A 23954-nucleotide genomic window follows, 5' to 3' on the forward strand; every position below is an offset into this window, starting at 1 on the left:
TGTGAGAGAATAAATGCTTATTATTTTAAGCTGCTAAGTATGGAGATAACTTATTATACAGGAATATATTATTAATATAACCACCTAAAATATAGAACAAAATAGCCTTTTACCCCAAAGCAAAAACAAACTAACAAATGAAAATCCAGGCCATTCTCTTGAAAGCAAAGAAATGGTCTAAAGAAACTTGGGGTGCCTGGGTGGCTCAGTTGGTTGGGCGGTCGACTTCAGCTCAGGTCATGATCTTGCGGGTCTGTGAGTTTGAGCGCAGCATCGGGCTCCATGCTGACAGCCTGGAGCCTGGAGCCTGCTTTGACTTCTGTGTCTCCTTCTCTCTCTGCCCCTTCCCCATTTGCAATCTGTCTCTCTCTGTCTTTCAAAAATGAATAAATGTAAAAAAAAATAAAAAATTAACAAATGTGAAACTCTTACTATGGATGTTCTCTTCATTCTGGCGTTAGGATATCTGTTCCGTGTCTTTCCAAAGAAAAGTCTGTTACTTACACACTCTGCCCAGTCTCAACCTAAGTAGGATCTCTTTGTCACATTCTAGAACATCCAACGCAGACTAGTGCTCAAGAACTGAGAGCCCAGTTAGGGGATCTCAAGTGGGGGAGAGGGAAAGGGAGGTTTGATAGAACTGAAAGTATGATTAAAAGTGAAAATTTGGGGGCGCCTGGGTGGCTCAGTCAGTTGAGTGTCCGACTTCGGCTCAGGTCACAACCTCGAGGTCCGTGAGTTCGAGCCTCACGTCGGGCTCTGGGCTGATGGCTCAGAGCCTGGAGCTTGCTTCCGATTCAGTGTCTCCCTCTCTCTCTGCCCCTCCCCCATTCATGCTCTGTCTCTCTCTGTCTCAAAAATAAATAAATGTTAAAAAAAAATTAAAAGTGAAAATTTAAAGTGATGAAATCACAAAGGCAAGGAAAGCAATGAGAGGAAAAAAATGTTGAGGAACTCCTAAAAAAACAAAACTCTGGAAGATCAGTTCAAACATGAAACAAAATAATATGCTTCAACTTCCAGCAATTTATAAGATGGAAAGTAATCCATTTGACCTTGATCCTGGGAAAATTCCCCCTTGAACAATCCAGGCAATACATTAGACTCACAAGGAAAGAAATGTCATATTAACACATAACTGAGACTGGCATCTAATGATATTTATGTAGTAATGGTAATCTAAATGTTCTTTATTGCTTTTCCACTTCAGATGCCTCATAGATAAAGTATGGAAGATTTGGTTGTGGTTGCCAAACAGAATGTTAAGGTTAACATGCCTGGAAATACTATGAGATGGTGAGATGTGCAAAAGTAAAGGGAAACTAGAGGAATACGATGTCTTCATCTTACTAATGTGGACACTCAAAAGATACTGTCATAAACCAAATAAGATATAGAGATGTACATGCACTACTCATAGTAAAACAAATAACTACAGTGTGTGTATGTGTATATATGTGTGTGCATATATATGTGTGTATTTATGTATATAAATGTATATAATGTATATAAATCTATATATAATGTATATAAATCTATATCTAAATCTATCTATCTATCCACCTATTTCAGAGAAGAAGAAAAGGAAAAGGAAGGGATTAAAGCCAGGAGGCAATCTTCAATTTTCATACTGGGAATTGTACAAATATTTATAAGAGGGATAAATAAACAAATGGAAGTATATTATTTAGAGATGTGAAACTAATTACTGAAAGAATTATGAAAAGATATCACCTCTGAGGAATAAGACTGGAGGTGGAGAGGAGATGGATGGGGGATTGTTGCTCTTTATACATACCATCTTCTAGATCATATTGATTTGTTTTCATGTGCTTATATTACCTTAACGAAAATAATTTACCAATTATCCCCACTTGTTTTGCATACATACAACAAAGCATAAAAGTGAATTTTGCCAGCATCCTTCTATTAGCCTCCAAAAGTGTAAAAGAGCAGGTTATAATTAATGTTATTATTTGCAATTTGAGGTACCACCCATTTAAATATATTGTAGTTTCAAATAACCCACACAGCAGGAATAAACTCCTTTGACATTTCCTAGGCTTTGTCTAGATCTGTCAGTCATCAGGAATTCACTCCACTCCCCAAACTTCATTTAAGTCTTTGTGTCCAATTAGTGTTATGCCGGCAGGCTCTAATCTTTTCTTTTACTTATCTAGTTCTTTGTACTTGGTTCTCATTTTAAATTGCTTATGAAAATAACGCAGTTTTACAAGCTTAAATTAGTCAATGACTATCTCTTCAATATACTATACATGTGGCCCTCGATTTATGATTTTTTGACCTTATGATGTTGCAAACGCGATATGCATTCAGTAGAAACTGTACTTCGAATTTTGATCTTTTCTTGGGGTGGTGGTATGTGGTAGTATACTATCTCATGATGCTGGGGCAATGAGCCACAGCTCCCAACTGGCCACATGATAGTGAGGGTTAACAACCCATACATTCTGTACCCATACAACCATTCTGCTTTACACTTTCAGTATAGTATTCAATAAATTACATGCAAAAACAATGCTTTATTATAAAGTAGGCTTTGTGCTAGATAAGTCTGACCAACTCTAGGCTAATGTAAGTGTTCTGAGCACTTTAAGGTAAGCTAAACTAAGCTATTATGTTTGGTAGGTTAGGTGTTCAAAAGTAAAGGGACACTAGACAAATACGATTAAGGATATTTTCATCTTAGGATGGGTCTGTCAGGGCATCCTGGTTTCCAACATAGTTAAGTATCAAGCCTATACCAAGTTTTCCTTGAAATATTGTCCAGGGTCTCTGATGCAAACTAGGTCTGTAATGGGTCTCATCAGACTTCCTTATTGTTCTCCAAATATTTTCACCTATTTATTACTCATTAAAGTTGGCTACAGATACCAAAAGTCAGGCAAACTACTTGGAAGTGTGAATTCCTGGCTCTTGACAATGGTGCAACAACTTGCACAATACTGAGATGTTAGCAATGTGACTGTTGCTTACCATGGGCAACAGTGGGAGAGGTCACACTTCTGTGTAAACAATAAGGGGTGCTTTGCTGTACAGAAATTGAAAACAATAAATCTAACTAAAAGTTAGCCTGCTTTTGTCATTACAATGTGTCAGCAACTCTAAACTACGTGAGTAATGAATATTCCTCGAAAGAGGGGAGCGTTAGCACTGCCCCTCTTTCACCTAGTTAAAACATAATATTCTAGAAATGATACTCCACTAATCCCTGGAAAGTGGCTTTACACCTGTTAATCTTAATCTGATTGTACTGTTTTACACAGCTTGTTCCTTTCCATCTGAGGAACAATTACTGGAGCTTCCTTTCTGGACTTATGTGATTGTCAACACTACAAACTGAAACAAGAATTATGCCTCCTATAAATCACACCCATACCTTTCTCTTAAATAAGTATGCATAAAATTTAAAAAAAACCAACAACCAGAATTTAAATTTTTTTAAGGTTTATTTATTTTTGAGAGACAGAGCGAGAGTGGGGGAGGGGCAGAGAGGGAGGGAGACACAGAATTTGAAGCAGGCTCTGGGCTCCGAACCCAATGCAGGGCTTGAACTCACAAACCATGAGATCATGACCTGAGCCAAAGTCAGCCACCCAACTGACTGAGCCACCCAGGTAAAACCAGCATTTTAAAAACTCTCTTTACTTTGTGGATGAAGGAAACAATTTCTTTTATTCCCTTCTTATGTGTCCTATCTTTATTCTCTACAAATATTGATCAGTCCAGGAAAATTTAAGACTAGGCAACACACAGTATTTATCTCAGTAGAATATGAACTCTGTGTTGTTCATTAATTTATTTATTCAAAAACTGTTTACTAAGTGTCCACTTTGAACCAAGCAGTGAGTGAGGTGCTAAGTATGCACAGATTAATAAACCACAGATCTTGACTTGAAGGTACTTGTCTAAAAGCTAACTAAAGTAAAGGTTATAGGCTCTGATAGGTAGATTACCTATCTAATTATTTGAATGTGTGATAATCTCTCTCTCCAAAGTACTATGTAAACATGAAATGCATTCTGTTTAGTGTTTTTTGGAAAAGCTTCAAGTGAAATGCAAGGTCTGAAATCATGTACCATTTAGATTAGTACACCTTCAGAACTTCACAAATTTAGAGTCCATTCTAATAAGAGCACAGGTATAGTTGTAGTGCAGGAAAGGAGTTAATAGGAATAGTGCTGTTGGGGGAAGGGGCAACGTATGCAAAGGCTGAAAGCAGGAAGTTGCACGTTGTCTTTAGAGAAGTTGAATTTTGTGTTGGCTTATTATTGTTAGCATACCAATGGCAAATTTCAGACTAGGTGCTTTATACATGTTGTTGTTCTTTTTCTCCTTTTCTGAATAAAGTTCTCAAATAATATACAATGGAAAGCCACACCAACAAGAGTATATAAGACGAGGCAATTAAACTGGGACAACTTCAGTCATAAATGTAATTGAACCAATATCTGTAATGACAATGAAAATTCTTGGTTTGGACAGTAGCAAGCCATCAGTTCATAACAGAACAGGAGGGTCATGTGGCTGCTCTGTGATGGCTTGTTTTCCATTGTGTTATGATGGATTGCCATGTTGACCCTGTCTAGAATTATTACTAATGGCCAGTTAATGCTGTTCATGGAAAAGTTGGATTCAGGAATGTCACCACAAAATGTGAAAGAATCTTGATGAGTCATTTTCATTTCTGAAATATGGGCATTAGAACCAGAGAAATTTCCTTTAATGGAACATAGACATTTTCAATTTTCTTCTAGAAGAAATTGATATTCCTTTTGGATCCATGAGCACAAGTATCTACACTATTCTGTAGCTGTGCACACAAAGCTTTTGATAAATATTCAGGGATAGGTGCTTTAGAAATAAACTTGGAGGTATAGAAAACATGAAAATAAATTTCCCTCAAGTGTTCCAAGGCCAAAGTTTTATTGATGAATTCTAAAAGCTGAGCTATATTTAGTGCAGATCTCATAATAGCTAGGATAACAGATAGAGCAGATAGAGACTTCTCATGTGGTTAGCCTGCCAGGCTTGGAGATTTGGTAGTAGAATATATTTGTTACCTAGACAGCGTTGGCCAAATTCAGGCTCATTTCTCTTACTTGAAATTCAGGTCATCACGTGTGAATTTGCAATGCCTAAAATAGGGTGTAGTGTTTGGAAGGAAGAAAGGAAAAAAGAAGAGGTAGGGAAGAAGGAAAAAGAGTGGTGGTGGCAGAGTGGTGACAAGGGTATTAAGCAAGGAAATATGTGCCAGATGCTACACCAAGACCTGGCTTATGCAAGTGTGAAATTGATACTCCCAAAGAATCTGTCAAGATAAACATGATTTTCAAGTTTCTGTTATTATTGGTTCATATTTTATTCTAACACTGATACTTGGACATATCACGGATAGTATTGGGGCTTCCTCAACCCAGTATTTATGCCATGTAAAGGTGAAGATGATTCAGCTTCCTTTATGTCTCTTAGGGGAGTCTCCAGATCGTGCTTGACTGGGAAAATCCTAAAAGAGGACAAAATGGGCTGGGGCTACCATCTACCCTATCAAATCTACAGATTGGATGATAACATCTATTTTAGAAGAGGAATGTGAGAGGGGCACCTAGGTGGCTCAGTGGGTTAAGCGTCCGACTTCGGCTCGGGTCATGATCTCGCGGTCCGTGGGTTGAAGCCCTGTGTCGGGCTCTGTGCTGACAGCTCAGAACCTGGAGCCTGTTTCCAATTCTGTGTCTCCCTCTTTCTCTGACCCTCCCCTGTTCATGCTCTCTCTCTGTCTCAAAAATAAATAAATGTTAAAAAAAAAAAAAAAAAAAAAAGAAGAGGAATGTGAGTAATTCCAGAATCAGGGTAGTGTCTAGCACACTGCCAACACTCAGGACACGTGAAATAATACAAGCGTGTTGCTTCAATATGTTCATTATTAAAAAGGAACTAAAATATCTTCCCTCCTCTAAATTTGTTTCTGAGTTTCAGTTGTGTTGGTGATGCTGTCAATAATAGACTATGCATCCGTGATGTACGAAAGTTTTGATAGTGATGATTTAGGGTACTTGATAATTTATGCGTGGATTCACTGATAATCTAAATATGTGAGAAATGCTTCTAGTTGTAAAACCTAAATCACTAGGTACCTTCATGATATAATTACCCCCACCCTTCATAATATAATACTTTAAAAAGTGCATTTTAGGGGTGCCTACATGGCTTCGTCAGTTAAGTGTCCAACTCTTGATTTCAGCTCATCTCATGAGCTCACAGTTAGTGAGTTTGAGCCCCACTTCAGGCTCTGTGCTGACAGTGCAGAGCCTGCTTGTGATTTTCTGTCTCCTTCTCTGCCCCTCCTCTGCTTGCTCTCTCTCTCTCTCGAAAAATAAGTAAGCTAAAAAAAATAAAAAGTGCATTTTATATGTTAGGTACACAAAAGATATTTGCTAATTTGTAATTTTAAGTAAAATCACTGTGGACTTATAGGGAACATATATATATATATATACACATACTATGGTCAAGAAATATATATACATATATAAGCATACACCGCCATGATTTATTTTGTTTAATTATCATTTAGAATGCTTACTGTGGTCAATATTGGTGTTATCTACTAGAGATCTTCTATAAAGAGAATAGTGGTGATGAGAATACAGTGACATCTGTTTAGTAAGTACTGAATTAAGACAGATAAATTAGCTAACCCTTCTCTTGAGGTTCCAGCCTAATGATGTTAATATATTTTTTTACTGTTGGGTAAACTTCCAGTGATGCCAACAGATAGGAAAATCTAATATTGGTTCTAGAAGTCATCGTAGAGATTTAAATTTAATCTTGACCTTAGTTTATTGAACAAAGCTTACTGTTTTATATATATCATGAAAGAAAAAAAGCAAGCACCATTAACACACATACACATACATACACACAAAATTATCCTTTTTTTTTAATGCTTAGAGGATTTTCTCTCTCCTTCCGCTCAATGAAAATTATTACTACACATAAAAGAGGAATAAATCGACAGGTATAATACAACATACCCATGTATATGAAAATCAGTCCACATAATAAAATGGCACAAATTCTTTGCAATACTGATTAAAACTAAGACAAGAAAATAAGGCTATATTCTTGCTATTTTGACATTAAGGAATTATTTAATAAAAATATATTCCTTTGTCCTATAACTGAGACTAAAAATATCAGAGGAGGTGACAGTATCACCAGCCCTTTCTGAGAAAATACCCACTAAAATCATTGCCACATCTGAAGCCTTAGATACAAAGTCTTGTCATTCTATTTCTCCAGTGCTAATAAAGATTATATCAAAAGAGATTATATCAAGAATCCTAACCCTAGTTTAGTCTAATTCACAGCTGGAAGTGCTTGATGTATTTCATATCCCAGTTGAAAAAGGAGTGTATCATGAATTTTTAAGCTCCTTAATCAAAACATGTCATCAAGGACAGCTACAGAAATCACATTTGCAAGATTCAGTATCATACTATGAATTAGCTTCTGTTTGGGAATGGCTAGGAAATAGGTACAGGAAATATCTGGACTGTTCAGCCAACAGGAGTTTGAGGTCACCGTTAGTTTTGTTGGTGGTGCTGGGATGTTGAGTAAAGCAGTGCAGCATATGGAGATTAGAGGACAGTCTCTCACTGCGGACTGCACAGTTTTCATGGACCTCTGTCACTAGCTGCCAGTGGACAACTCTCCCCTGCCCTCCCCCCACATGCTCTAGCGGATGGTGCTGCCTCCTATGGAGAACACCTCACTCACAAGACTTCTGCTCTGTACACACCACACAGTTGATGCTTTTATTTACAAACATCAATTCAGAGTTATTTCTTTTTTCTGTCATTTCTGTCCTATCAGAGCTACTTCTTCAAAGGCAGAGAAAATACTTTTATAGGTAAGAAAGATGCTTTAACTTATACTTTGTACCTGAAGAATGCTTTCCACACAAAACTTCCAAGTGTGTAATGGTCACATGTGTGAGACTCTATATTTCTTTATATTTTAAGATGAACCGTAGAAATTTTCATTGTTTTGATAATAAAAAATTGTCAAGTAGCAATCATAGTTCATACAGTACATTGACTCATTTGATCCTCACAATAAGTTTGTGAAGCCATAGTCCCCATTTTGTAGATGGGAAACAGGTATTATGGAGGCTAAATAACTTGCCCAGGGTCCCACAGCCAGCCTGTGGCCAAAGTAAGGCTACGATTTAGGTAGGCATTCCGACTTCCAAAGTTATGCTCTTGACCACTATGCAATACTGCCCCCTACAGCCAATGCTGGTGTTGCCTCTTTAGACTGTCACTTTCCAGTATGCGGGATAAGACTGGGAGAGACTGGGCAGAGTATGAAGGAGAGAAGTAAGAAGGTGAAGAAAGGAAAGGGCTTTCCATGCCAAGGTGTAGGGGAGCTGACAATACTGAGTCTGTCTTTAGCCCTCCGTCTTGTTCAAGTCAGCTCACTCACTCCTCTGGGGCTATATGATCCGGGATCTCTTGGCAATTAACTTGCACACCTTACAAATGCCTGCCAAGGCCAGAATAGGGGAAGGCTTGCTCTGGCCCTCCATAAATTTGTTAAAAATAACATGATCTCTCCCTGCCCTCATGCACAGGTGGTGCCACAGATCTAATTAGATGTTAGGTGTCAGCTGGGTGCATACAAGTCCCTTGAGGCACATGCAAACCCTTTGATCTCACTACAAGGCCCTTCTGCATATCCTCTCAGACTTTGTGGAGAATAGCTGCACAGCAGGATCATCCTCCAAGGGATCCCTCCTATCAGTAAATCACCCTGAAAAGAACTCTGTGTAAACTGTATGGAGCAGCCTGCTTTGTTTTTCAGTCATAAAATGTCAAAATGCCTTCTCAGTTTGGGAGATACTTTAACTGTCTCTCTCCCACCTTCCAACATGAGGACACAGAGGTGTGAAATGGCAAGACCTCTAGAGGTCACTGTGAGTACTTAATCAGAAGGTCAGAATAAAGATAAACCCTCTAAAGAGGCAAACAGGAGGTTGGCTGTGAAGGTTGAATCCTGATCATCATCCCAAGGAAGGTGCCTTTTATCCTAAATATCTGGTTGTATTAAAGAAGGGAATGTCATGACTGCATTTCAATTTTCAAAACAGCAAACTAACTCTTGTGTGGAGATGACACTGAACTTGTTAAGAATCTGAGAAAGAGGGGCGCTTGGGTGGCTCACTTAAGTATTCGACTCTTGATTTTGGCTCAGGTCATAATCTCACTTTCTGTGAGATTGAGCCCCACGTTGGGCTCTGCGCTGACAGTATGGAGCCTGCTTGGGATTCTCTCTCTCTGCCTCTCTCTGCTCTCTCTCAAAGTAAATAAATAAGCTTTTAAATAAAAGAGTATAAGAAGACAAGAAGTAATAAGATTTTGAACACAGGCCATATTTAAAAGCAAAGGACAAGATCACCTTAAAATACTCTGAAAGCAAACTGGCTGCATAGTCTTGGGTAAGTTATGTAGTTTCTCAACTTTCTCATGTGTAGAATACCAATAATCATACCAAGACATCTCCTATATACTCCTATATACCAAGACATACACCTATATACCCCAGAATTTGCTTACACTCTGATTTAATTAACAAGGCTCTTACCAGTCTCGCATCCATAGGACCACACACAGCAAATATGAACAATTTCCTCCCGTTCTGACCTTGCATGGTCCCATTCTTGCACAACCTTTGGGCCAGAGCCTGCTCCCTTGGGCCTGACCAGGCCCCTGGGGGTACAGTGATGCCTCACCGTGACTCTGAGTGAGATAGGGGGTGGTGATAAAAAGGATTGGGGTTTACTTTATAGGTAGCATGAGCCAGACCTCCTTACTGATGAGTCTGGGGCCTGGTGCACCCAAGTATTTCTCACCCCAGGACTCCTCTGACAGCCTATGGAACTCCCAAGACCCTGAGAGATGGGGTTCCCTCTGGGAAGAACGGTCTTGGCAGCAGTGCCTGGGGCTGACTCTACCATCCTCTGAACTGCCTGGATGCTCAGCCCATCTCTGCCCATCTCTGCCCATCCTTTCTGTGATCCTCCATGAGGATCTGCACTTACTGCCTCCACATACCTGAAGCCACAGTGCATGCCTGGAGCTCTCTAAATACACTTTGTTTGGCTTCCAGGGAGTCCCCCACCGCACTCTCTCCCCTCTCTCGCTCGCTCTCCCTCTCACTCTCCCTCTGTCCCTCTCTTCCTCTCTTCCTCCCACCTGCACCAGGTCTTGGTCCTAGCCCATGGATGTCCCTCTTTAAAACAAAAAAAGAAAGAAAAGTTTAATCTCGGAGTCACTTTTGTTCTGGTTTCCTAAAACACCAGCTAGTTGCCACTAGCACTATCCACCTAGGGTATGATACTGCTGGATCTAAAAATAAGTCTGAATTTTAACATGCCAATGTTCTCTTACAATCAATGCCTATATCAGTAATAATCTATACAGGTCTATTCAAAAAGGACTGCCATTTAATGTGCACACCCCTCGTAATACAAGCATCCCCTCTCCGCTGCTTTTTTCCCACAGCATTTAATATCCCATGTGTGATATTTGTTCTAATGTTTATGCCCATCTTTAAGTAAAATGTAAGCTTTATGGGGCACCTGGGTGGCTCAGTCAGTTAAGCATCCGACTTTGGCTCAGGTCATGATCTCACAGCTTGTGAGTTCAAGCCCCAAGTCGGGCTCTGTGCTGACAGCTCAGAGCCTGGAGTCTACTTCAGATTCTGTCTCCGTCTCTCTCTCTGCCCTTCTACCACTCACTCTGTCTCTCTGTCTCTGTCTCTGTCTCTGTCTCTCAAAAATAAGTAAAAACATTAAAATTTAAAAAATAAATAAAATGTAAGCTTTGTGCAGAAAAGTTTAATTTTGTTCAGTGCTATATTTCCAGTGACTAGAACATTGCCTGGTATATATATAGTAAGTGCTCAGCAAGTGAATGGATGGATGGATGGACAGATGGAGGGATGGGTGGACAGATGGGTGGGTGGGTGGGTGGATGGATGGATGGATGGGTAGATGGGTAGATGGATTTATTTACCTACAACTAGCTATTTCTGAAGATATCTCAAAACCAAGGTTGCATCCACCAATAGGACATTTTTTATCCAGGAAAATCTCTATATCGTAAAGAAAATGCACTAAGCAAAAGAATTTTCTTAAAACATACTCTTTAAAATGTATATACCCTGGCACTTTTGCTTACCAGCAATGATGGAGAAAAGTACCTAAGTAGCAGTTGCCTCCCTACATTTAAAATTACAATGACTTATACTTCTCTTACTCGGCACCATTAGTTTCAGGAGAATACTCCTTTGTATATAATTTTACATCTACATGCGAGTGTTTTTCTTTCCACTATGCACTAAAATTTGCTGTAAAAATGTACATTAATTTAAGTGAATTCAGCAGAATGACTGGACTAGCAAAAGTAAAATTAATTATTCATGTCACCAGTATTTTAAAATGCAGAGTGGTTATCAGGAACACACATAATTATAAGTAATGCAATTATTTTTTATAATGAAGCCACAGTTGAGGTTAATTAATATTTTTAATAAAAAATAAAATTTTGTTCTTTGAAGTTACAAAATGTATTTTGTTAGGTTTAAATATTTTTCATGGAAATGTGTGTGTACTCTGCTTACATTTTTCAAACAAATAGTATTAATTTTTTATGAGCATTTCCAATGCTGCCAGGAAGCAACAGCAGTGTCCAATATATTCAAATACTCTTTTCTTGCTTGAACACTAATTGGGTTTCTTTTCAGAACATTCCATTGGAATCAAACCCTGTCAAATCAGTAGGACACTGCATATGTGAAATATATATGTTTCTGACAACCTATCAATGCTTTTAAATCCTAAACAGTTCTTTTTCTTGAGTGGGTTTGTTATGTCCACTCTGAAAAAAGCCTAACTGGAACCACAGAATTGCTCCAATATATTTCACTCATATTTACTGATCCTGCCCTACTCTATAATTTCTTACTAGGAGTTGCAAGCTATAGTCCCTCCAGTCAAAAATCAGAATCTCTCAAAGCCTCGTTTTCTTTCCTTTCTCAAGGTTTTTTGAAATAAGATAAAAAGAAGATGAAAAAGGCTATGGACTCTTAAAACTAGGTACGGATACCAGAGTCAGTTGCTCCTCTGAATGTAAAAGATGAGGCTTTGCTATTTATTATTCTTATGAAGTATGATTTTTTTTTGCAAAGATAGATTTTATATATCCTGTAAGAGGAGAATGCAATATACAGATCAAAATGGAATGCTTGTGAAACTCAAAAAGGGATACTGTTAATAATTACAGTGGTATACCAGATGTACACAGGAACTATACAGTCCTCCCCAGACGCACAGCCACCCTGTGTAAAAGTTAATGGTGAAATCTATGCTTTGTTAATCATCAGAAGACGTAATTAAGGGGCGCCTGGGTGGCTCAGTCTGTTCACCATTCAACTTCAGCTCAGGTCATGATCTCCCAGTCCATGGGTTCGAGCCCTGCGTCAGGCTCTGTGCTGACAGCTTAGAGGCTGAAGCCTGCTTTGGATTCTGTGTCTCCCTCTCTCTCTGCCCCTCCCCTGTTCATGCACTGTCTTTCACTGTCTCAAAAATAAATAAACATTAAATTTTTTTTTTAAAAGAAGAGCAATTAAAAGTATCATCACTAGTATCACTTAAAATTTAGAGCTGAATACAATTCAAGAGATTCTTAGTTAACCTACTTAGGGAGGTAGTAAAGCCAGAGTGTAGCCATGGTAACCAACCTGCCCAAGCTACACAGCAAGGTAGGTGGTTGGGTTGAAAGTGGAATCCAGGTCTCATGATTTGCCGTGTTCTTTCCGTTCTCCTATATCCCCTCTAAGTAAAAGGCATTTCTATGGATCCATATTCACTACAGTGTGTATACAGCTTGTAAAATAGTCTTGAAGAAAAGAACGAATAGACTGCAAAATGTGAGACAAAGATTAGAACAGAATAAATGTCACAATTTTGATCTCAAAATGAATAGCAGTTTCACGTTCTTTTCTTTATGGACTGCATTCAAAGGGAACGAATATTGCCCTTTGCATGCTGGCTTACTTTTACTCATTTACATAAGGCTACGTATACGTCTTAAGACACTGCCACATTATTCAGAAAAGGAAACACTTAGAAGCCAAAAATCTTGCATGACAATCCTTGTCCTAATCCCAAGAAGCTCCCAGCATCCTGAGAAATTTTACTAGCAATTATTTGCAAATATTTGCTTTCTGAGAGTAGCCTTATAGAAAGCATCTTTATTATTATTTTCTTAATATGAAATTTATTCTCAAATTGGTTTCCATACAACACCCAGTGCTCCTCCCAACAGGTGCCCTCCTCAGTGCCCATCACCCACCTTTTTTTTTTAAAGATAAGCAGGACTTACAGAAACATATAGATATTAATTTTGTGAACTTTATGTAGTGCACATAAAAAAGTACTATTATTATATTCAGATTTTTTTAAAAATGCCACTTAATCAAAAAGGGTTGGTAAATGTCCTCATTATTTCATGATATGAATCATGTCTTTCTAAAGTAAACATCAGTTTCAAATTTGATCATCACTCAGAGGAAAAACTTTTTTTAAAAGCATATTTACTTCTAAGTAGGAAAGTAAACAGGATCCTATTGGATGACATTTTGATGAGTACTATTTTATAAAAATTCTCTGACTCTGTAAAAAATGAAAATACATTTCTTCCCTACTACTTGCCCTGCAGGATGGCTGAATAAACCTCATCTCATCTATTTGAAGTGAATCCAATTTAATTTTTTTGACCAAAAATCTGTTTCCATAGTTCTAAAACATGCAATCACCCCAAGGTACATTGCCATTGTAGCTTAAGTGGCTCAGTGTTATCACTGAGGAAAATATACTTTGATTGAGAAAACAGTCTGGTATGGCTTTTGAAAAATAAAATGACCCTTCTTGGTACACAATTTAGTAAGGCAGTTGATAAAAGCAGGCAGATATGGCCACTATGGACAGGATCTAAAGGAAGATGCTTCATCCAATTTACAAAAATGAGTCAAAGGTTATAGTCCAGGAATTAGCATTATAAATCACTCTTTTATTATTTGAACTTCCAGGGCTTTGACAATTCTAGTGAACAGTTTAAATTCTACATATAACAGTGATCTCTTCTTAATTGAAAGGCAATTGAAAAATCAATTATGAGGTAAAGAAAATTTGCAACAAATTACTGTGTTACTTAACAGTATATAATTTCCTTTCTTCCTTAGTAGTTTTTTTTCCCCACATGCACACCTTATTACCTGAAATCACATAGGTATCATTATAAAAGCTAATTTTAAAACCTATTGGTACAACCTAAAAACACTGCTGCAAAATTGAATACTTGTAGCATATTAATCTAAATTATTTAATTGCAGTTATTGTTCTGCTAAAAATCTAAAGATTTAAAATATCTATTTTTTAATGAACCTAGTAATCTTTTATTTAAGTCAATACCTCCTCAAATGAACCAAATAATCATTAATTGATTAGATCATTTACTTCTATAAACCACTGCTGTCTTTAAACATGTAATAGTTTATAATAAAAGAAACATTTCATTGGAAATTAATGGGTAGTTAAGTGTTTTCCTTTTACATTAATTAATACTATAAAATTCATAACTTTTTATTTACCTATTTCTAGGTATTTAGCTTGCAAATGCAATAGCTATTTTACATGTTTTCTTAAAAAACAGAATTTCTTAATAAAAACTAGTCACTAATTGATAAAATACATGTTAGAAAAGGCTGGTAAGTCTTTTCTTATTTTGGGATACATCGAGTTTACCTAGGAATTCAGGCATCAGTAATTTCTTAAATGATGAAATAAGACTACAAAGAAAAATCTCTGATACTTTTTCCAACTCTGGTTATCCTAGAATGTCCTCTTATGAATTACTTTACATAAAAGAAACAGTCTAAAGGTCGCATTGTATTTCATTTTCCTATATCAAATTCACCTTACTAACTTGTTTCTTGGGTTTTTTTTAATGTTTATTTATTTATTTTGAGAGTGAGAGTGTGTGCACACATTAGCGGGGGAGGGGCAGAGAGGAGGAGAGATGCAGAGAGAATCTGAAGCAGGCTCCAGGCTGTCAAATCTGTGAGATCATGACCCAAGCTGAAGTCAAGACGTGGATGCTTAACTGAGCCACTTAGGTGCCCCAATAATTTGCTTATTGTTAAATAAATCATAAACCAACAATCACAATAACAAATCATTAATGAAGCATCAGTAAAGCATAACAAATGGAGCTGCTGGATATGTATAAATCTGTGTAAAGTTCTAAAGTCGTAAGTCTTTATTCAAGGGAATAAGTGTTATTATTAACAATCTTACAAACCTAAACAAGATAGAGAAAATCAACAGAAAGATTATAATGTGAGCACACATTCTTACTGAAATGGATATTCCCTAAGGAGAGGGGTTTCTGTTCATTGTTGTTAATGTCCCCCCTAGTGCCTAGGGCAGTGTATGGCACATGGAGAATGATCAATAAATATATATTGATGAATACCCTGTGTGACAGCTCATTGTACTTTGTGGTCAAATGCAAATAAAAAATAAAAGGAGAGAGAGAGAGAGACGAGACAGACAGACAGAAAGTGCATATTGGCACATAATATGCAATACTACCTTTATGAATTTACAGAATTTATAAAGCTTTTATTATCTCTCTTCTCCTAATATATTTTCTCTCTTTCTATCCTGCTCTTCTTGCTCCTTCTACTGAAAGTAAAAATCAGAATCTATTTTCTTCTTTCCCCGGTAAACATATGTTAATTAGTAGACAGCGTGCTGATATGAACAGAATTCACTTTCTTCTACTCTCTTTCCAAATTTGACACTTAGGTGTATCTCAAACACGTGAAATAAAAGAAATGTAAAAATAATTGTTGTCATTCTTGTTTCTTTAGAATGAAGTTTTCTATACAAGTTAGGATCATGTATTTGGAAAAGCTTTATATGGCATCTACAAGAGACACACATTCGCTATTAAAAACAAAACAGAAGGGAACAATTTAGGCCAAGTAGACACACAATTCTGAAAGAAATAACAACAGAATATACACAAAGACTATAAATGTCAGTAGGGATCTAGTAGCATTTAATAGCATTTTAGTAATATTCTTACAGCACTCTCTGAGGCAGGTAGATTTCTCTTCCTTAGTCTTCACTGATGTAATGCCAGTGCCTGATGCACAGTAGGCAATCACTAAGTATACCTTGATTGCATTAAGTTGTAAACGTTTAGCATTTAAAACTCTATTTTTCAAAAACTTTAGACATGAGACATAGGTTCATTGAAGTGGATTCTAGGTAAGGGCAGCTAACCACATATAATACAAATTATGTAAGCCTAAGACAGTTTTTAAGTACCATATTTTGGGTCTTTGTCTTCAGATAAACTAACAGTGCATTTTTCTCATAGACAGTGTGGGGATCAAGGGCAGGTACAGTGATTATTCTGAATTAGAGTTACCTAAGGAACACCCAGCGCAAGAACACTAGGATGCCCCTTTGTCTTCAGAAAGCAGAAAATAAATCTTCCATACGAAAGGTGTCCTCTCTGTACCAGGAAGTAAAGAGACATCCATATCACCAGACATTGGGAACACAGAGCTAAGAAGGCTATATAAACAAACCTTGTTACTTTTACTAAATTATTACCCCAATCCAAATCCCTTTAGAATTCCTTACTAATTGAAGCTCCAAAACTTAAGGGTTTCTTTTTTGTCCTGTAAATTTCTTACAGGTTTATGTTCCTTTGGCTAAAAAAGTATAAAAGCTGCCTACCTTAGTCATTTATTTGGGTCTCAATTTTACTATTGAGACTGTGTACAAATAATTAAAGGTTTTTTTTTCTCCTATGAATCTGCTTCATGTCAATTTCATTTTTTAGACCAGTCAGAAGAAACTTGAAGGGAAGAATAAAAATTTACCATGTCAACAACAGTGAAAGGGTAGCCTTATTATTCATCATGAGAACCAGAAGGCTATCAATTCAAAATTTTGACACTTTAAAATATAATAGAAGTTTTGTATGTGATTTCTCTTCAAATTTGCTTTATTTTATTTTGATGATGTCCTGAGCCTGTACAAACAAGGCCCTTCAAGTACTTCACTAATTTACTTGTTTATTTAACTTAAAAAGTGAAAACCCTGTGCAATTAGCAGACAATCCCCTCAGCTTGGGCTAGACCAAAGTTATTAATCAAGACTACCAGCTAGTAGCTAATAAACCAACACAAAGCAGTTTACAAAAATCGACAAATCTCAGATTAAAAGCCTATACACATTTCACATTCAAACTGAGTACATTATGCTAAGCAAGACTGAAAGACAGCCATAGCACCCAAGGTCAGAAACAATCCCATTTTAGAAAAGACACCTATGCAGAAAAGCCTACTTTCATAACCAAAGTTCCCAGACAAAGGAATGAAATCCACGTACTCACCTGGCTAATGGGTTCTTTTGTAGGGGGTTTTCCTCTTCTGGCTGTGCTAGTAGCTAGGGTTGTGGTGGTCTCCATAATTGATGTGGACATCTCTGACTGCATGGCAGTGGCTGTCGACTCAGTTGTCATTGAGGAAGGCACTTCACCAACAAGTCTCACATTTCCCACTATGGCGATGTTGGCATCATTTTCGGCTGCCATATTCAGAACTTTCAAGCCATTGTAGTAAAGCCCAGAGAGCTGGCCCTGGAAGGGCTGGCCCTGCTCTTTCCCGCCAATTATTATGGTTGCTTGGCTATTGAAGATTGTGAGCTGACGCCCTGTAAAAATAATATTACATACATGCAAAAATGTTGATTGTGAACTCTACATTCTACAAAGGATGATAAAACAGATCTTTCATGGGGTGGATAATGAGAGCAATAAACTATAAGAGAGGCATTTGACTCATAATTCATTGCTTATAAATGAGGTGTCCATGAAATGCATAATCATTGGCAAATACTTGTAAATTCTCAACTTATCATAAATGTAGTGTTTTTGCTAAAAGACCAATCAAAGATACATATTATAAATCAGTTTTTAGTGGATCCCTTTTCCCTTTTACATCAAGATCTTATACTGTTGGTCTCTTAAGTCTAAATTGTCAAATTAAAAAAAAATGTGAGATAGCTAATGTTTCAAGTATTTGTCATTCTAAAATTAACACTGGCATAAACTAATCTAAAGCAGCTAAATCTAATTTTAAATTTATGATAAAAATTTCATAGTTCATGTAATGGCCACATGTATCTATACACTAGTCTTTGAAAATGTTTATTTTTTGAAGATATAGTCCATTGTTATTTGAATTATTCTATTTTTCCGGCAATCACACTGAAAAGAAATGCATGGTTTACACTAAGCATGTCAGAGACAAAAAAAAAAAAAAATCCAAAAATATTTTTCTGATTGGCTTTCAGCAAGTCTATTAAAACAAAACAAAATGAAAAAAAAATAGCTTCAGATGTAAAAAGCGGCTTCAGGAATGATACACAAACCGATGGAGAAATCATGGCACATTTCCATCAAACAGCAATCCTCAGCAACAGTACCAATATCATCAAATTGAGTATCCGGTTTTAGCAGATTGCTCTCTGCTCATAAAAAGCATGCACACAACTTTAAGTTCAGTTTTAATTAGGGCTTGTTCTCAAATGCTCTTAGAAGGTTGCAAACGTTAAAGGGACTTCATTTTGACTGGCAATCCATATTGCCCACTATTTAAGATGCCTAGAGTTTAAACCAAGAGTTTTTTTGTTTTGGTTTTGTTTTTTGTTTTGTTTTTTTTTTTTTTTCAGGACCATAATAAAGATATCAGAACTACATATATTTTAGTTAATAATTTAGAGGCTGGAACATGTAATATAATCTATGAATGATTTATCATTTTGGGTTAATTCTTGCTGTGAGTACCTTCATAGATTGAGTTAGTGGATTATATTTAACAGTCCCTTTAACCTTAAGTTAACAGGGTAAGATTATTAAACAGCTGGTACGTCTAAAAATGTATAGAAATTATTATACAAGGTATGCAAATATTACTATCTACATTTTACTGTTTTAAATTTGTTTTTAATTTAGTTTTACGGAAAATTTATTTTTTATGTTTATTAGTGTTACAATGAAGTACTACTTGGTTATGTTCAAATTATTTTTTTATTTGAAGTTTTAATCAATGTTTTTTACCTTTGTCGAGTAGCCATTCATCAACTACTCGACCAAGTCGATATGGAATTCGCTGTCTAGCAATCGCCAGGCGCTCGTTATCATTGTTTCCTTTAAAGTTTAAAGAGACATTTCATTGGTTAAAATCTGTAAGGTCAAAGGTTAAAAGTTAATACTTAAAGCTTGAGCTATACAGTTGCCACATGATTTTTTGAAATTTGGAATTTTAAAAAGTTCTACCTAGAACATTTCATGTTTCAGACTTGTCATTCATTCATTTATTTTATTTTAGCAAACAAAATTATTCCTATGTTAATTGAAAATTAGAAATCTGCATTTGAGCTAGGTTATTGAACTTATGTTATAGACAGACCCGAACAACCAATTTAAACAGCATATAATAGCTTTACAAAAAAATGACCATTGATCTCAGGGTTTTGTCTTTTTGATGTTTCTTATTAACTAGTTAAACATGTTCAGGTGAAACAGGTTTAAGTTTTCAAAATACATTCAACCTCTTATTCCAGATTAGAAATTTATGAACACCAAACTTAATACCATCTTTGGCACACTGATGAATCTAAAATAGGCCTAGAATACTTTATGTCCTATTCAGAAAATAGAAATTCTTATTCATCTCATTTAAGGAAACCACAAAGTCTGAATAGTTTTTGTATATTCCACACAAATTGATTTATCAATCACTTGGACATCACAAGGGAATACATCTTGCATCATCCAAATTTGTTATTATAGGAAAAGGCTTTGACAAAAGTGACTTCATTTGAGTGTCCTTCAGTTCCACTTAAAGCTTAACATGCTGAAGTGTATAACATTTGAAAAAAAAATGTTTTTTTTTATTCTCAAGTATCTGCTTTTATTAAACTATTGTAAAGGCATGACAGTGTAAGGAACAAATACAAGCCACAAACAGTGGTTCCTACTCAAAGATTCAAACTACATGGGAGCCTCGCTTCTTTGAACAAAACATTATCTGATAGAAGCACAGTTTAAACTGACCTTGAATAATGCTTGCAAATAGATGAATGTACTCTTGATCTATAACGCACTTAGGAAGAATCCAAGCTGCCATCTCAGTGCTCAATTGTGAATACTGCAAGTTTTTCTATTCTGTGAAAATTAACTAACATGGAATTTGAGCTAAGATGTCTTGGCAAAAGCTCAGAGGAAAACTCAGAGGAGAAACAAACATTGAAAGGTAGTACTGCTGACAAGAAAGGAATGGAGCATTTTGCTCAAGAAAATAATAGATATAAATTTTTCTCAGAATATTTGTAAGTGCGTCTTATACTATTTTTACTATATACTATACTTACCACAATAAACCCGCCATTATATTGGTCACACGCTTTTAGAGAACTAGAAAAGAACTATCATTTAGATCTTATCAATTTGTCCCTTGAATGTCTATTTGACTAAAATATTTCATGTATTAGTACTTAATTTAAAATGTAATATTAGTACTTAATTTAAAATTTACACCTGAAATTATGTTAACATTGTGTCAAATATACTCAACTTTTAAAAAAGAATGTAAACATCAAAGTGGTCCCAAATATAGTTTAATAAAAACATTGATATGTATTTCTTTATATTATGTAATCATTTAAAAAGTTATAAAATACATTTTATTCTATTTTTAGTATATTGATAATCTAGGAAAAAAAAAGAAAATAACAACAACAACAAAAACAAGAATACAAATAGCTTAAATTCCAATCCTATCTTTGTTTTAAAAGAGTGTACAATTAGGGCGCCTGGGTGGCTCAGTTGGTTTAGCGTCTGACTTTGGCTCAGGTTATGATCTCGGTCTGTGGGTTTGAGCCCTGCATCAGGCTCTGTGCTGACAGCTCAGAGCCTGAAGTCTGCTTCCGATACTGTGTCTCCCTCCCTCTCTGCCCCTCCCCGGCTCATGCTTTCCCTCTCTCCCTCTCTCTCTCTCAAAAATAAATAAACATTAAAAACTTTAAAAAAAAATAAAAGTAAAAAAAATAAAAGAGTGTACAATTTGTGTTCTCGTCTGTGTGCTTACATACATGTATATTTGGTAAAATACACTAAAATATGATATTGGTTATCTTAAGGCAGTGTGATGAATGATGAATATGTGTTTTGGGCTTATATGTGATTTATGTGATCAACACATTTTTATGTGCATAATTTGATAGGCAAACATGAAATACTTTTTCAGAAACACATATCCTTTACTCTATTAACTTCTTTGTCTGCCAACACTCATATATCAATTCACATTGTTATAACTCTCCTGATGACTTTGTAATTAGGTGGTTCCTTATGCTGTTCTTCATGCCAGAGTGTTCCCATCATAAGAAATGATTCATTATTCCCTCAGACACCACCCAAATTTAGGCTCCAAATCACCTTTTGCCCAATTACTACTACAGGATATTAACAGACCCCTCTGCATCATCCCTGCAATCAATTGCACCCATTCTCCACATGTTAGCTGAAATCTAAGCATTTCATTTGTCTATTATAATCCTTACCATTGCCTTTAGTATAAAATCGCGAACCCCTGATGATATTTATGAGTACTTCCATGATCTAGTCCTTTACTACCTCCTGTTCCTCATCTCGTGACTGCTACTGCCTTGCCATCTTCTTTCCATCCTCATGAGATTTCTTTCAATTCTTCTAAGGCTCTCCTTTTTCCTCTAGGCTTTTGCACTTGTAGCTTCCTTTATTTGAAATACTCTTCCTCACTCTCACCCCATTTCCATTTTTCCTTAGCCAAACATGACTCATTAATGGAATCTTCTTGATAGAAGCATTATTTCCTCAGGAGGTGTTTCCTAGCTGTCATCAAGTTAGATTAGGACACTTGACTGCATGTTTCCCTAGCACCTGATACATGCCCTTTGGAAACAGGCACTGACCTTATAATTGCATATTCAATAAATATTTTCCTCTGAACTCTGAAGTTCCATCAGGTCAGGTATTGTGTGTGGTGTTAATTGTTGTATTCTTGGTGGAACACAATACCTATCATATAACTTCCTGTGAAATATCTGTAGTTTGAGGTGGTGAAGGAAATCTTTTTTTTTTTTCAATTCTCACAGCTTCCATGGAACCATTATCTCATCCTAGAGTCCAACAATATTCACAAGAAAAAGAAAGGAAATACTCTGCCCAGAGAATAAATCGCACATAGCTGAGCTTCCCTTTGACTTTCTAAATGAGATATCACATATTTCATTTATAATTTTATTTCTTTTAATGATGGTCACTGACTTGAACATCTATACAATCAGTTCATTATTTGCTTAATAATAACTGCTTCATGCCACAAAATAAGTAATCGGAGTTATTATAGTAAGGGAAGTAGAAAAGCCCTAAGTAAGACAGGTGGAGAGAACTAATAGCTTTGTATATTCTTTTTTGATAACTTAGAAAAAGAGCACATAAAAACACGTTAATGCATATATACACAGGTAAATGCAATTTGCTCTCATACCTTTGGCACTCAGAGCAATTATTATTATTGGATATAACATGATTTAAGTCAACAATAGCTTTTAAAGATCCTTGATGAGAGTCAGCTAAAACAATAAAAACACCATTATTTCCAATGAATAACAAAGGACAACTAACAACAACAACAAAGATAAAAATGAGTAGGCAGCAGAAATAGGTATAAAAAGATGTGATAATTTTTAAAAAGGTAGCCACATGAACAGGGTCATACAATCCCATCAACCATGACTATCAGATGCCTTCTAGTTCAGAGACTTTTTTTTAAGAGAAATTTGACTTTGAAATCAAATGACAGACTTTAGTCTTTGTTGAAGTAATGGATGGGAAATCAGATGGTACTCATTTCAGTTCAATACACGGTTTAAAGAGAAATTTTTTTGTAATGTTTATTTATTTTGAGAGAGAGAGAGAGAGAGAGAGAGAGAGAGACAGAGGATGAGTGGGAGAGGAGCAGAGAGGGAGACACAGAATCTGAGACAGCCTCCGGGCTCTGTTCTGACAGCTCAGAAAATGGGGCTCGAACCCACAAACTGTGAGATCATGACCTGAACCAAAGTTGGACGCTTGAAAAACTGAGCCACCCAGGCACCCCGTGTTCAATATATGTTTACTTTAGTTTCCAGATTCTTTGTTCTTCTACTAGAATAAAAGATTAATGACTTCTCGTGACAAAATTATATGTTAATACACTATCAACCAAAGACAAATCTGAATAGAGTATTGTGATGATGTCTTTCTGACAGATGAGTTCCACTGGTATAAAATAGTTCAGATTATTTAGGTTCACCAGGAATAAGCCTACATTTTGCCTGCATCTCATGATTTTCATTAACAAGCTTCATAAGAAAAGTCATTATTGAGGTATATTATTTTGAGAAATTGCTCAAAATGCATTTTATTTCTTCACAAATTCATAATGATATGTTATTTGCAAAACAATCTATAATTTGGTATGACTGTGTTCGTTTTTAATCCTGGCCATAGTTTGATATACATCTAAACTTTGCATGTAGTATTTAAGGACATAAAACAACCAATTTGATTGGGAAAGGTCAAAGATAAATATAGTTTCCAATGACCTGTTCTTTCCTATGGAAAGGGTTGGGATCTAATACCAAACATGTAGATGTGTAGAAACATTACATTGTCTTTCTGAGCATGGTCAAAGGA

General features: G+C 36.2%; 1 protein-coding gene across 32 annotated transcripts in view; it reads right to left on the reverse strand.

Moving 5' to 3' along the window:
• NRXN1 (neurexin 1) overlaps nt 1-23954 on the reverse strand; it is a 1133918-nt gene that overhangs the window by 118060 nt on the left and 991904 nt on the right. For 21 of the 32 annotated variants that reach the window (XM_045446002.1, XM_045446007.1, XM_045446003.1 and 18 more), the window contains 2 exons: nt 19290-19379; nt 17562-17881 (listed from right to left, as the gene is read on the reverse strand). In XM_045446002.1, coding sequence (XP_045301958.1) covers nt 17562-17881; nt 19290-19379 — 410 coding nt within the window. The remainder of the gene's footprint in view (nt 1-17561; nt 17882-19289; nt 19380-23954) is intronic. The other 11 variants (XM_045446018.1, XM_045446025.1, XM_045446024.1 and 8 more) reach the window with 1 other exon arrangement.

This window comes from Leopardus geoffroyi, chromosome A3 (genome assembly GCF_018350155.1).
Source record: "Leopardus geoffroyi isolate Oge1 chromosome A3, O.geoffroyi_Oge1_pat1.0, whole genome shotgun sequence".
NCBI classification, from domain to species: domain Eukaryota; kingdom Metazoa; phylum Chordata; class Mammalia; order Carnivora; family Felidae; genus Leopardus; species Leopardus geoffroyi.